Here is a 14,191-nt window from a genome sequence, read left to right as displayed (position 1 = left end):
TAATAAGTAGCTAAGACTACTTTTATCCCAAACGGAATGTAGTAAAATTTATTGAAGAAAGTTACCTCGAACAACAGGTTGCAATGATTCATCAATCTGATCCTCTCCTGATTCGCCAGGGTGAGCAACTTGTTGTCGTCCATCACCGAATTCATGTTCTCGATCCACAGAGGATCCACGTCACCGTCGAAGAGTATGTACTTCAGTTCGTTCGAACCTTCCTCAAGAGGTCTGTTAACCTCGCGGAAAATGTTGCTCAGGAGGCCATCCGTCCAATCGCGAGTCGCTATATCCAGCACCCCGTAAAGTTCACTCACAGTACATGCCTTGAATCGAATTTCGAACGATTATCGACCATTTGTTATTCCATTGTTAAATTTAGAGAATACCTTTGGATTCAGGGTGTAAAGTTCGGTTGGTTTGCCGAGCATAGTCTGAGCTCTACACAAGGTTTTGATTACGACAGTTTTGCCACCGCCTGTTGGTCCGATTATCATGGTCGAGTGTCTGGTCATCATTACTTCGTACAGTTGAACAACTTTGTCGATCTGATAAACAAAATCGAACGTACAACACGTGCATCGCATTGAAACTCTTCAACTCTTGAGCCCGTCATATTATTTTTCCACAATTAACGGCTATTGCAAGAGCAAATAGCAATTATTACAAAGTTAGACATACGATTTCCATACACTTAAACAACGGTACTGTGATCAACAATGCTAGAAAACAACAGGTATACCGATAAACCGTCGAATACTTCCACTTTTCGCGCTACAATTTGAACAATTGTCGAGTACCGTCTTTAAATGTGGAAACCTTGCAGGTCAAGGTATTAAAGTCGAGTGCAACTCGACGCAAGAGTTTCAACAATATCGGTCACCTGTTCGGTCAGTATAGCGTATCCTTGTTCCTCGAGGACGTGATTCACGGCCTCGTTCAAATCCGCGTAATGAATTCTGGGACAATCGAGATCGGGAAAGAGGTCAGCGATCAGACCCAGGAACAAAGGTACGTCGTCGAAGATAAATTTCGGTACGTTCATGTCCCTCAGAGCCCTCATGAGCACCACGTTCTCCTCGAGGTTACCGGAAGTTCGTCTCAGATAGCTAGCCATATTGAGCACGGATTTAAGTGCCCTCAGACCGAAATCGTAGTGATTCTGCTTGCTGAGTTGCTCGCGCGCCAAATTGTACAGTACGGTCATCTTCTTGGCCAGAACCTTAGCGGTTAAGAAGCCCGAGCTGAACAGCTTTATCTGGCAGATCAGCTCGTTATCCGGAACTATGCAGACCACCGGCCTGAACAGCGCTTTCACCGATTCTGGTAATTCCGTGCGACCAGCGTATCCGGGGTTCATGGTGATGAATATACCCACTTTGGTGTCGAGCACGATATCCTGGCCTTCGAACTGACGCGGTAGAAAATATACGCGGTGAGACACTTTGAACGGAACACCGATCCGCTTTATAATGTTTGTTATAATCGATTATCAAAATGATATATACTAGAGTAGAGAAAGTAGATTTTTTTTTCTTTCGAAAGAGTAGATTTTTTTTTGTTTCGAAAGAGTACATTTTTTTTTTATTCGATTATTTAATTGTATATAGTACCGAGTACGTCGTGTAATAGTGTATAAAAGAATTCGAAAAAGTGACGGAATCATAATTGTTGGAAGTTTACCACGAATCGTTGCGCTTTTCTTTGCAACGCGGATCGTATGGTTTGCAGTTTAGTGGAAATCACGGAGAGCACCGAAATATCGATACGATTGAATTCATCGAAGCATCCCCAAGCACCACATTGCGCTAAGCCGCTCAACGTCTTTCCTATTGCCACGTAATCCATTCCTTCGCCACAATTTGTAACGATGCACAACAATCCTAATGCTTTGGCCAAGTCCTTGGTAGTTTCTGTTTTTCCAGTTCCAGCGGGTCCTTTTGTAAAGTACAAAATGATGTTGAATTATAATTCAAGGATAATTCTAAATTTTAATAAATCCAAATTCTTAAATTGATCTGTTAAATTGATTAATTGATCTTTTTCAACTATAAAACTTAATCTCTACTCAATTCTAAATTATTACAAAATTTCTAATAATTGTGATCTTTATTGAATCAGAATTTTGAATCTGATGTTCGTTAGGTCCTTTGTTGGATTTCTAATAGATACTCTGTTAGGTCAATATTTCTAATTCTCCTTATGATATTTCTTTCGACTATGCAACGTAATGTTCATTAAATTCCAAACGACTATGAATAGCACTGTTTCGTAACGGTTAATGTCACGAAGATCTTTCGCACGCGTACAACACTGACCTGCTGGAGCACCGCCCAAGTGCATCGAGAGAGCCTGTGTAATGGTTAAGTATATTCTGTCAGTCAAAGGTGTAACCACGAGTCTGCCATTAAGACCCATATACTCGTATCCGTATTCGAATACACCCGTGCATTGGTGCATCCAGACGTTGTCCAAATTGAGAATCCAGTAAAACCTTCGCGAGAAATTTATAATATTTTAATTCCATTTTACGCAATTGAAGTTTTAAAATTGAAGTTCTCTTATTTAACGAACATTCGCTCAAGAAGATGAAAAATAAATGACAACAAACCTCAATTGACTTTCCCATTCGAATTCTATGGGAACTACAATACTGTCCCTAACGAAATTCTCGATAATGTCGCGCATGTGAACATCGATCGTCAGCAGCATATCCAACTTCTTCCTGTCATTGTTCGTTAACGTGTCACCGCCCATTAACGTTACCAATTCGTCTAGCTGATTATTGAGTTGCTTCAAATACTGCGAACAAAGTGATGTTTAAAGATTCGTATAGTAAGATCAGACGAACAAAAGAAACGAAGGATACATCTTTCATGGCACGTTTCTCTCCTTGAGAAATTTTCACGAATACATTTTCCACCTCGGCGGTCCACCATATTTGATCTGCCGCGAGGATCATCATCCCTTGGAAATCGAGCATCCATTCTGTTCTCGGTCTCCTTACCTAGAGAAATTTGTTTGTAAATTGAGAACGGGATCAAATTGATAAATTATAAAAGATCTGCACTCGTTATTTCGTCTGTGTTTGAATTTTACTTTTTTGAATTCTGTTTTAAAAAAATCTCGTCTCACCTTGCCGTAATTGTAGACAGCTGTTTTGGTCAAGAATCGATTCGATTTTTTCATTTCCTCGAGAGCAACCACCAACCATTCTTCAATCTTCCCTTCGGCAAGAACAGCGTTTCGGAATTCCATGATCTCTCCTTCGGAAGAGATCAAAGCGGTGACCACGACTCGATTGGTATTGTTCGTTCCGAATCTGAATTTGTCCAAGTTATTGAACATTTTGCCCACGTGTTCTTGAATCGCCGTGGGCTTGCCGCTGCCAAGGATGGTCAACAATTCGTCGTCGCTGAGGAAAGTGAATCTCGGGAATATCACACGTTTCGAGTTCAAATAATTCGTGAGTGATTTCTGGCACTTGTCGAGACCTAGGATCAACGTCTCGAAATCCTCCGCTCGTCCTGGATAATACGACAACCTCGTGCAGATGATTAATTTAAAATAAGAATGAAACAAAGTGGAATAAATGTAGAATAAAGTAAAATGAACGTACAGTAGAATGAAATTAAAGTAGAACAATGTAGAATAAAAATTAAAATAAAAATAAAAATAAATAATTTACCAATTGAATGTTCGTCAATTCTCAACCGTTAACTAAATTTCAATCCTTAACTAGAAGAAATTCAATTTAACTCGCAAAGAAGTTAATTCTACCTTTAACAGTGCAACACTCGAGAACATTCAATCTCTTCGACGTGTCGATCATGATCTTCATAAACGATTTATCAATCTCGTCGAACTTTTTCGCCTCGTCTGGCAATTGCATTCGAATATCACCGCCCACGAAAATGCCCTCGAGGTACAACCATTTCTTTTGAAGCAGCATCCACAGCTCGAGAACCTCGGAGATCGTATGAATAATGTAACTCCATTTCTGTACAGTATTAAGAAAGGGACCGCTAAATTGCGAGGCGGCCATGCCGTTCACGTTCATCATATTGTCTTCTAGAACTTGATTCAATTCGTCGATGGAGCCGAGAATGAAGCCACGATCCACAGTGCCTGCAGAGAAAAATATAAAAAGGATTCAACGTTGTCTTTAATAAGTCGAAAGTGTAAAATTAAATTTTGTATAAAATTATAAATTGTACTCCAAACTTTTCTCTTTTTTTTTCACGAGAAATTATCTCCTTATGTTGACAGCTGAATTAAAAAGGCAGACTGTACCTCTAAAATGCTTCACAACATTGAACTGCATTTCTTTCCAGACCTCGGTCATTTCTTTCAAGCCTTTTTCTATGGCGAGCTCCTTCACGGCGTTCATCACGATTTCTTTGGCGATCTCTTGATACCTCCCCAGCTCCATGGCGAACATATGTTCCAGAGTGAACCTTTGACATAAAAATTCCAAATAGAACCTTACATTTTCTTGGATCAATACGAAACTAATATTCCTACGAATTATTTCTCATCGAGAAAATCACACGGTCAACTCACCCCTTCAGTATTTTTATCTCCTTCTGTTCCATAATCTACAAAGTTCTTATTAATCTTAAAGATACAATAGCCCTTTTAAAATCGTACTCTCTTCTAAAATGTAAACAAAATTTTATAAAAATTAGATACCAATTTTCTTATCCTTAAAACCAGCAATTGAGGGATATTTATTCTAATTCGGTTTTGCAATCGCTGCCACTATATTCAAGGTGTAATTACATTCTATCGTGGAAAAAATATAAATAAAAAAAGAAACAAATGTGCTCGAGTAGTATTAAAATACAAACGACGTTTACAAAAACCTCTAAAAAAAAAAAAGAAGAGAGAATTCTAAAAAGAGCGAGGTCTCAATCTGAAGCAGATCGAATCCTCGACGTTAAAATTGTATTGATAAAAATTTAGGAGACGATTTAAACAAATCACTTCGGTCACTGTTTTTGTACTTGGTGAACACTGTTCACACATTGCACACCATTTTCCACGCATTGTCGATCATTCTAAATCGTCCTCGCACCTGCCTGGGTCCATATCGAAATGTCGACCAGTCTTTTTCATCAGTTCCTCCCAGTGTCTCTCGCGCATAGCCTCGTTCTTCAGCTCGATGAACAACGGCACTGAGTTCTTGAAGCTCACCATGTTTTCCCGGAGGATTTGGCCAATGTTGGAATCCTTGATGAACTGAGGGAACTTTCGAAATTCCCTGATGAAGCGATCCATCCCGTTGATCAGTAGCTGAGGATCCAGATTAACCCAAAGTGTCTGGGCCCACTCGTCCCTGGCCTGATTCTGCTCTGTATACAGCGCGAACAACATCTGCATGCCTTCGTACTCTTTCTTAACGTCCAGGAAAATCGTGTAATCGGTTGCTGGAAGATCGAACAGCAGCTCCGAATTGATCATGTTCAAGCGTTTCTCCTCGTGTTTCGCGATCAGTTTTCTGTATTCCTGAACGAAGATTCGAGCACGTGAGTCGTCGCGTAGGGTATCAATTTTATCGTGAATTTCTCAACACTCGAGATAAATTAATTCTATAATTATATTCTTTATCCTCGATATATTATTATTTTATTTTCCTTCTCAACGTATACTACTTTCATTCCACAGAGACGTATTATCATTGCTTTATATTATTTTTGCGTAGCAAAAGAAATTATAAAGAATTTATTCAATGTACTTTGATTGTGAATAGAGATCGGGGACGATCGAGTGTAACTTCGATAGAAGATAAATTTTCAAAACGTACATCCATCTTTCTCACTCCAAGTTCCAGGTTCTCTCCAACGCTACCCGGTCCATTTTCCCGAAAGTCCTTGGCAAATGCTTTGAGTTCCGATAGAAACTCGTATATCTGCTCCTGCGTCATGTCGGAAAACCTGTCGCAGGTATTCTCGAGAGTAGACGCCCTGTACAATGTGTTCAGGTAAAGGGATTCCCAATCGTTTTGCAGATTTAAGGCAATCTTCTCATCTTCCTCGGAATATGGGATTTTGTGCCCGCGAAAAGTTCGAAACGTTTCCTAAAATACACTCGAAATTAGATTTTTGTACAGAGCCAGGAAACTCGTTAAGGTACATTTATTTTCATGATTTTATTTATTTATTCGTCCATTAACATTTAGTATTACTACCGTTATTTATATCTGTCGACGAATGCTTCGTATCGGTTTGCAATTTTTACGAATTGAATTAATAAACTACGAAGAAATGTATATTAATTTTTCGTTCGACATCAATTTTTAACCAACCTGATACATTTTGTATCGAACTTCGGCTTGAATTGCCATTTTCTTGATGTCAGAAATCGCCTGCATGACCGACGTGAAACGATCCAAACCAGTTATCACGACTTCGACTTCGCTGGAGTAGTTTTCAATGATTATTTTTAAATCCTCCATTCCTTGAAGAGTTTCCAGCAACAGGAAGTTGGCAAACTCTTGCTTCCATTCCGTGGCGTGTTGTTCGATACCCGATAACAGAGGACGAGTATTGATGCTAATTAAAAGAATAATACGTGATTTTTTAAGGAAGTGCATTTTAATGAAAATCAATTATCGGTAATTTTTTTTGGATGAAATTTTGAAAATACACATTTTTATGTCGTTTTCTTTTTACATTGGATTCAATTATATGAGAACATAATTAAAAAATATCTCAGCTCGAAAACTTCATTTTCGTTATTTTAATTATAAGATGAATAATTTCCAGGTAGAATATTGCAACTTCCAGATTTGGAAAGATTTAACGAAGACACCATGGACCTCCACTTTGTAATTCACATAATCGACGATGAAAGAAATGTTACCGTATGCAGTACAAGTTAAAGTATCGTTTTATGTCCACCAGTTCCTCGAGAATGTTGTCGTAGAAAGTAAACTTCTGGTTGTATTGATAAAGTGTAGGCGATGTAGCGGCGAATTTCTCGGCAGCTAGATTCTTGTCGAACGACCAAAGATTGTTATACTTCTTCCATCTATGCAGATAGTGCCAACATTCCAGTGCTATTTTATGCGCTGACGTTTGGACTATTAGTACACTATCGTTCACTACCTACGCAAAACCATTCACGGTAAGTATGTCATATACATGATATTAAAGATCTGGAACACGCTATATAAAAAAAAAACTAGTCAATAATAAAAAAAATTCGATAGCATTTCTTTTAGGAAATTGATAGAAAAAAGAAATTTACCATGAATTTCAATGTCAGGAACAACTTTACGACACTCTTTTGTGCTATAAAAATTGTTTACACTTTGCACGACAAAGGAATTACGATTCTATACGATTTACTTGAAGGTTCATGACATCCTCGAAGAAGCTGATCGTCATCCAATCGGCCGAATCATTTGTTTTCTGCGGTGGGCACTCCAGACAGGTTCCGTTCATCCATCTAGGGAAGGATTTTAAATTCTCCAGCAGATTCTTCACATCTTGGAGAATAATATTGTAAATTTCGCTGGGTGACGGTTTAAGCACCGCCTCCGATGCGATCAACACGGCGTCTATTTGAAAAATAGGACGGGAGCTCGTCAACTTTTTGTTCAAGAGTTCTAAATTCTTGATCATGCACCTAGAAAGTTTGCGATCGAATTAATCGGTTTGAAATAATTCTCGAGAAAGGGCATACATCACGAACGCGGAGAACAATTTCTTCTCGTATTTCTCGTAGAAGAATTGCATCGAGGAACTTTTTCCGGTGGACGTCCCTAACACCAAGCTCTCGAGCTTCTTCAATGTGGGGCTCGTCGACGCGTAGATCTTCGTCATCGAGGCTATCCTCTCTGTTCTCCGGTTCTGAATCTCTTGAAAGTAAATCTTCGAACAACAAACGAGAGCAATGAATTACGAGTAGCTAGAAATCTGTTTTCTCTTAGATCATTCGATGTATGTGAATTCTGAATTAGTTAAGTTTATAGTTCGAAGATAAACGAAACCTTGCATGGCAATAGCTGAGAAGTGTTGCTTTCATCGTACTCAAGAGGCAGGGAGAACAGATTGTAGTTTTGTAGTTCGACGTGTATTCTGTTATCGAGGTCGTTTTTCATATGATTAACTTGTTCCATGATCGAGCTCAGATTTTTCAATAACTTTATACACTGATTCGCGTAATCCGCTATATTCAGAGAGTTCCAGTTTATACGCATCATACCGGGTTGAATATTCTTTTCAACATCCAGGAGCATATTGTTTAATAATTGTATCTGCATAAAATGAAGTCAATGGTAAATCAATCATTATTCTGTATATGTAAGAATAATTTTCATTGGTTCAATTATTAGAGGCAGGAGACTACGTTCGATTATGTTTAATCTTGACGAAATTTCAAACGTACGTCTGCCTTGTCCATTTTGTCTATCATCTCGTTGTACTGTTTGATCATCCTCTGCGTGACGTCGATGTCGCCTTTTAGTCGATCCCGTTGAATACCAATTTCTTTTACTAAAGGTGACAATTTGAATCCCAATTGCTCCATCAATTCAGCCTGCATCGAAGACAGACAAATAAGTGGATAATAAAAAATCTCCAAGAATGCAAAAAATTCAGTATCGTGATTAGAACAAGATCAATCGGGTTGGCCATAGCTACCGAGGAACTTTTTTTTTTTAATTTTTGCCTTTCAAACAGAAATGTAAAAAAAAAATTCCTGACGTATTCGACAGTGGGGGAAATGGCCTCGAGTAATTAATTAATTAATTCTGATCCGACGATAACACGTTTACTGTGTTTCATAAATAGGGAGAAAGTACCTCATGAATAATCTCGAATACTTCCCAGTTGAAGTTCACTTCAAAGCGAAGTTGACATTCGATCGAGATCGTACCACTGATAAATTCTGTCCATGTGATCTTCGGCACATGGCCATGTTTTTCCCCTAAACTGGACAACGTAGAAAACTTCGGACCTTTTTGAAACTGAGGCACTCCTCTCTCAGTTTTGATGTACCCTCGCATCTGTCTCTTCAGACTGGTAGTTCCCAAGCTACCAGTATCTGCTTTAGAAATCGCTAAATCACGAAATATTCAAAACAATGGTACAGTGTCTAGAGATTAAGTCACCAGTGCTGAGTTTCGAAAGTGTAACCTCGCCCTTTTGAATCGAACCCTGAGGCGTCGAACCAGGAGATCCGAAATCTTTGTTCTTCGCCTTCCTCGACACGTGAATGGTCTGAACGTTCTTTACCTCCTTCTCAGTGTCTGGGAACGTCAACACACCTGCAAGGAGATTTCTTTCGTTTCAAGTTCTAATTCTTTCTTCTAACGTCAGCTCTAGCTCTACTTCTACTTCTACCTCTAACTCTAATTTTAATGACACTTCAATTGTAATTGTGTAGATGTTTTATCTAGAAACACCATATTTTGTTAACCTTTGTCTGGCTCCAACTCCACCATTATCAAAATGTTCTTTTTTATGGTGTTCAACAAAATGAATTCCGCCTTATCGGCCCACGTATTGTATTTCGTTTCCTCGAACGTTTTCATCTGCTTGGCGACCTCCATGTATTGGTGGAAAGCCACAAACTTTAACTCGTTGTTCTTCAGTTCATGAATGCTTTGCAACATCAAGACCGGCTTTTTCAGACGATGGAACAGCTGCCGCACCCAGAATATAGCACCAGCCATCGGTGGATGATACGTCAACAGAGGTGGATTCCGTTTTCCTGAAAATTACAACCAGCAATCAGATTATCAAACTCGCAAGAACAAGTTAAAGCTTTATTCATGCAATTGACCAACCTCTGTTATATATGCCCTCTACAATACTGATTTCTTTGCTGAACTGTTGCACAATGACGTTAAACTTCCTTAAAAGCTGCTGATGAATGGATTCCCTCGTCTTCATGTTCTTAAACTTCATTAACATGTCTAACGCGGTCTCCGAGTTTATCAACATCATAAAGCACTCGTCGATGAAGAATCTCGCCTCGTTCTCGAGAAAACGCACTTCATCGTTAAACCAGCTCATGGTAGCCTCCCAGTTTTCCTTGTTGAATTCGTCGTAGATGTCAAAGTCTGCCTCTTGGATCGGCAGCATCAATCTATCGACCCTCTTTATTATGGTATCTATTTGGGCCGGATCGCTGATAATGGACTTCAAATGGGGCCCGAAAATATTGTAGAAGTCTTCCAACACACTAGCAATTTTGTTCAAATCGTGACAGACGAAGGCTATGTACTCTGTTCCTTGAAACAGGAGTTTCTGATCGAATTCCCAACGCATTCCTTTCCCGGAAATCTCGATGTCCTCTCTGCTCTTCAGGTACGATTTCTTCCAACTCTTCAGCATCGTGTGAGCTTCGTCCGTCTTCTGTAGAATCTTCTCTATAGGATTTCTGCGTAACAAACGAAGATCCTACACTGTGGGGATCGTTAGATGTATTTGTAAGGTAGCCTTCGCATATACAACGAACTTACGATCATAGGGATACCTCTAAAGTGTTCTAAATTTCGTTCAAGTGCAAAGTACATTTTGGGAGACCCTATAGCGTCCTACATAGATAGTCTATAATCTTATAAATCGTATAATATCGGTAGAAAACAAATCCTCTGGAAATACTTTTTCTATGTGCTATAATACGTATGCCCAGTTGAAGCGACTCACGCGAAGAGGTTCTTGATCGACAAGTTGTCTATCACGTTCTGACAAAGCTGCCATGATATCTTCTGTAGCAAACCCATCATATTCTTCTCGACAGAATAATAGGGCGAGAGTACCCAAATCATTCTCAATCCTTCTGTCAGCGTTGGGATTGACTCCGTGATGGATTTGAAGCTACTCGATCCTGCCATTAACTGCAGACACGCGATAAAATAACATTACACCTAATTGTGTCCGTGAACTTTGGCAAAAATAATCTTTGCCAATCGTTCGAGCGTTCGATCATCGGGCAAAACAATTTCAGCAACTTTTAGCCAGTTCTTACTTTGAAGTGTCTAATCACAGTCTGCAGGAACTTGTTATTATCCCTGGCCTCCGAGTAAGATTTCCAGAGATCCGCGTAAAAGTATTCAAAGTTCGAAGCGATCGGCGACAGCACCTTACTCAACGCGTTTAAAATCCTTCCGGCCGCGGGTGCCTTCAACTGTTCGATCAATATCAATAATCCTGATATTCGGTCTTCCCAATAATTACATTCTGCCAATGGGCCTTTACCCTGAGCTACTTTCGTTTGAAACGATTCCAAGACCTGAAACGATCATATTTCTTCCATTTAACCTACATACGTAGTGTACATTTCCTCTTCGGCTTGAAAATTTTCGTCCAAAACGATTTTTGATAGTTCTCGTCAAAATTCCAAGCTACTTTTGCGATCACCTTTTGTATGTGCACACCCCAGGATATTACTACATCTTCGAGTTGCTCGATTACTTCTTTATCCTTCTCCAACATCTCGTCGGTGACATTAGGATCATTTAGTTTCGGGATGTTTGGCATCGTCAGCATAATATCGGTTTCTATGTTCTCCAGAGTCCTGAGGGTATTTTTTATAGATATTAAATTATTCGTTCGATTATTTCATCCGTATTAACCCCTTGACGACGACGAGTGATTGAAATACGACTGTACAAGCATTCGATCAAGAGGTTAATCCCAGAATCGAGTACGATAAGGAACATTATACACAGTTCGAATATTTTCGTTACCATTCGACGCTGGCTATTAGTTTATCCATGTAAGACAAGATATCCTTTTTGCTCTGATCGAATATCTGTGGCTTGTCTGTCTTCGTTTGAGCGGACTTACTATCCGTTTCTTTCCTAAAACTTACACTAGGAACCTTGTCTCTGCTCCATTTTAATTGCGCTTTGGTGTAACCTGTTTCTTCGTCACTGGTCTCGAACGTCGAATAATCAACAAGATTCGTGTCCTTCTCCCCTTCCCCCGACTGTAAAGCTCGTTTCTTTTGAATCACTATGGACACTCGGCGAAATTCCGACGGTCTTCTGAAGATCGAACCCTGCTCGTTGGTAATTACAAAACGTCGTTTAAATGGAGTAAAGAAATTCAAACATAAGCAAGATTCGTTTCTCGTTCTTGTTTCCAAGAATTTGACTCGTGTTAATTAATTCAACCTACTCGAGTCTCTATGAGTGGCATCAGACTGTGCGACTTCGCTTCATCTTCCGATTCTTCGAGGTTCATCGTCTCCGAGAACTGTGGTCCTCGGAATTGATTTTCCACCAATGGTCTGAATACCTGAAGAGAGGAGAAATTAGAAACGAGTTTTTGATCTTTGTTCCTGGAAAGTATTTTTTTTTTCTAATACAATCATAAGTGTACATCTGCTTAAATTTTTATTCGTTAATTTTGCACTTACAAAACCTAACCCAGCACTTTCAAGTAATCGACCATTATTTCCGGTTAAATTAAATCTCGAAGAATAAAAGTCGATGATAATAATATTGCCTTGGATGTGGTACCTTGACTAGCATTCTTTTCAACGAGACTAGAAATTTTCCTTGCAGAGATCCAACGGCCAGATACTGCGTTATCTTTTCGAGACACTCCGGGTGAGATTCGAAAGGCGGTATCCCCTGATCCGTTGTCCTCAGAAAGTAGAATACCGTGACATCCTGTAGATCCGTTCTCCTGCCGTCCAACTTGCCGCACATCATGTGAAGTATAGGAACCTTTCGTACTTTCTTCACTATTTTCTGCAATCGTTATTTATTCTTTACCAGACGACAAATATAACGCGAAATTAAGCAACAATATGAGATCTCCGACCGTGTACACATACTTTCGTCAGAAGGTATTTGTCTTCCTCCCCTGTCGGTGGCACGAAGATTGAACTCCCTGAAAAGAAGAAATCGTAACGTTACCGTGGAATTATGCCAGTAAAAATTGTTACAATTTATCGATACTTCGTTACAAATAGCTCGAAAGTTCCTCGTTTCGAATAATTATTGAACTTCGATATCTCTACTCGCTTCAAATAATTCTCGAATTTTTACAATTTTATCGATCAAAGGAAAAGTGCTGAGATTTCTTTATCGTTTTACCATTAGGACTATCAATATGCTCCTTTTTCCGAGTTTGGCTCAAAGTGTCGCCACTTCCCACTTCGTGAGGTTCCTCCTCGGCTTCCTCCGCTTCTTCTTCTTCTTCGCCCTCTTCTTCGTCGAAGTCTATTGTATCATCTCCGCTGAGGGTACTTATTGTCGACTCTTGTTGCGATCGTAAAGTCATAGTGGATTGCTCGAACAAAGAGAAAATCGTGCTGGCGTCCTGTTTCTGACTCTTCCCTTTGCTTTTTCTACCCTTTCTCCTTACCCTCACCTTGCTGATTACCTTTTCGACCTTTGAGATCTTCCCTGTTGCAACGGAATTCAAAATTTGAGAAATTCTGCTTCGGTTGCATCAACGCGTATTGAGCAGTGTGCAATTGCACCGTTACCTCTGTGGAATATTTAATATTCAAAAAAATTTGTCGATACTGTAAAAATCAATGATCGAATCCTACATTATTTTTGACCTTCGTGGGTTAACTATCAAAGGTCATCCGTGCAATCATTTTGTCAATTGTTCGTCGAGAATAAAGTGATTCGTGCATTCTAACGAATATATTGGAATTTTATTTCACAAGTGGAATCGTGAACAAGAAAGCGTACTCACTCTCCCATATTGGTACTTCTATGCGATCGATCTCGGTATAGTAAGTTGCGTAGAAGAATATCACTTTCCTCTCGAGGTCCGTTACTCCGTAAAGATCGAGTATCAGAAAATTTAGAAGCTTATCCTCGTAGTATCGATTGTTCGCCTATTGTTTCCACGATTTATGTAATCGTTCGTTAAAGGTGGTGTGTTACGTAAAAGTATGAAAAATAATATCAGGATACAATAACGAGATAAGTATAACTTTGCAAAGTGATCGATAAAAATTCAAACGATTCTAGAATCGTATCAATCGATTTATGTAAGCGAAATACAATTTACGTTTAGAAGATTGAAGAAGAGGTCCTCGTGTCCTGTTATTCCCAAAAACTTCATCACTCTGTCCCGTATCCAGAGTACTCTGTGAAAATCAAATTCTCGATTCATTTCTCGTGTATCCTATTCCAATCTGTAAATGCATATATCTCGTTGAATCGACTTCTGGTAGATTAAAAAACTTTTAGAATATTATTGCT

The 14,191-nt window shown here is 39.2% G+C and overlaps 1 protein-coding gene across 1 annotated transcript in view; it reads right to left on the bottom strand.

Annotated features, from left to right (window-relative positions):
- Dhc98d (Dynein heavy chain at 89D) overlaps nucleotides 1–14,102 on the bottom strand; it is a 25,544-nt gene extending 11,442 nt beyond the window's left edge. Inside the window, exons 1-32 of the mRNA XM_076317237.1 lie at nucleotides 13,998–14,102; nucleotides 13,677–13,821; nucleotides 13,064–13,375; nucleotides 12,802–12,857; nucleotides 12,468–12,715; nucleotides 12,138–12,300; nucleotides 11,705–12,018; nucleotides 11,376–11,532; nucleotides 10,984–11,247; nucleotides 10,662–10,852; nucleotides 9,797–10,392; nucleotides 9,427–9,720; nucleotides 9,098–9,274; nucleotides 8,810–9,051; nucleotides 8,395–8,544; nucleotides 7,997–8,263; nucleotides 7,690–7,877; nucleotides 7,353–7,632; nucleotides 6,865–7,109; nucleotides 6,308–6,554; nucleotides 5,807–6,079; nucleotides 5,078–5,508; nucleotides 4,294–4,457; nucleotides 3,781–4,128; nucleotides 3,136–3,527; nucleotides 2,870–3,007; nucleotides 2,612–2,802; nucleotides 2,319–2,494; nucleotides 1,684–1,937; nucleotides 884–1,411; nucleotides 390–548; nucleotides 66–326 (exon numbers count right to left, since the gene is read on the bottom strand). Of these exons, the coding sequence (XP_076173352.1) occupies nucleotides 66–326; nucleotides 390–548; nucleotides 884–1,411; nucleotides 1,684–1,937; nucleotides 2,319–2,494; nucleotides 2,612–2,802; nucleotides 2,870–3,007; nucleotides 3,136–3,527; nucleotides 3,781–4,128; nucleotides 4,294–4,457; nucleotides 5,078–5,508; nucleotides 5,807–6,079; nucleotides 6,308–6,554; nucleotides 6,865–7,109; nucleotides 7,353–7,632; nucleotides 7,690–7,877; nucleotides 7,997–8,263; nucleotides 8,395–8,544; nucleotides 8,810–9,051; nucleotides 9,098–9,274; nucleotides 9,427–9,720; nucleotides 9,797–10,392; nucleotides 10,662–10,852; nucleotides 10,984–11,247; nucleotides 11,376–11,532; nucleotides 11,705–12,018; nucleotides 12,138–12,300; nucleotides 12,468–12,715; nucleotides 12,802–12,857; nucleotides 13,064–13,375; nucleotides 13,677–13,821; nucleotides 13,998–14,102 (7,956 nt within the window). The remainder of the gene's footprint in view (nucleotides 1–65; nucleotides 327–389; nucleotides 549–883; nucleotides 1,412–1,683; nucleotides 1,938–2,318; nucleotides 2,495–2,611; nucleotides 2,803–2,869; nucleotides 3,008–3,135; nucleotides 3,528–3,780; nucleotides 4,129–4,293; nucleotides 4,458–5,077; nucleotides 5,509–5,806; nucleotides 6,080–6,307; nucleotides 6,555–6,864; nucleotides 7,110–7,352; nucleotides 7,633–7,689; nucleotides 7,878–7,996; nucleotides 8,264–8,394; nucleotides 8,545–8,809; nucleotides 9,052–9,097; nucleotides 9,275–9,426; nucleotides 9,721–9,796; nucleotides 10,393–10,661; nucleotides 10,853–10,983; nucleotides 11,248–11,375; nucleotides 11,533–11,704; nucleotides 12,019–12,137; nucleotides 12,301–12,467; nucleotides 12,716–12,801; nucleotides 12,858–13,063; nucleotides 13,376–13,676; nucleotides 13,822–13,997) is intronic.
- Between the last annotated feature and the right edge of the window lie 89 nt (nucleotides 14,103–14,191).

The sequence above is a fragment of the Ptiloglossa arizonensis genome, chromosome 7 (genome assembly GCF_051014685.1).
Source record: "Ptiloglossa arizonensis isolate GNS036 chromosome 7, iyPtiAriz1_principal, whole genome shotgun sequence".
NCBI classification, from domain to species: domain Eukaryota; kingdom Metazoa; phylum Arthropoda; class Insecta; order Hymenoptera; family Colletidae; genus Ptiloglossa; species Ptiloglossa arizonensis.
This window is presented reverse-complemented; position numbering and strand designations above follow the sequence as displayed.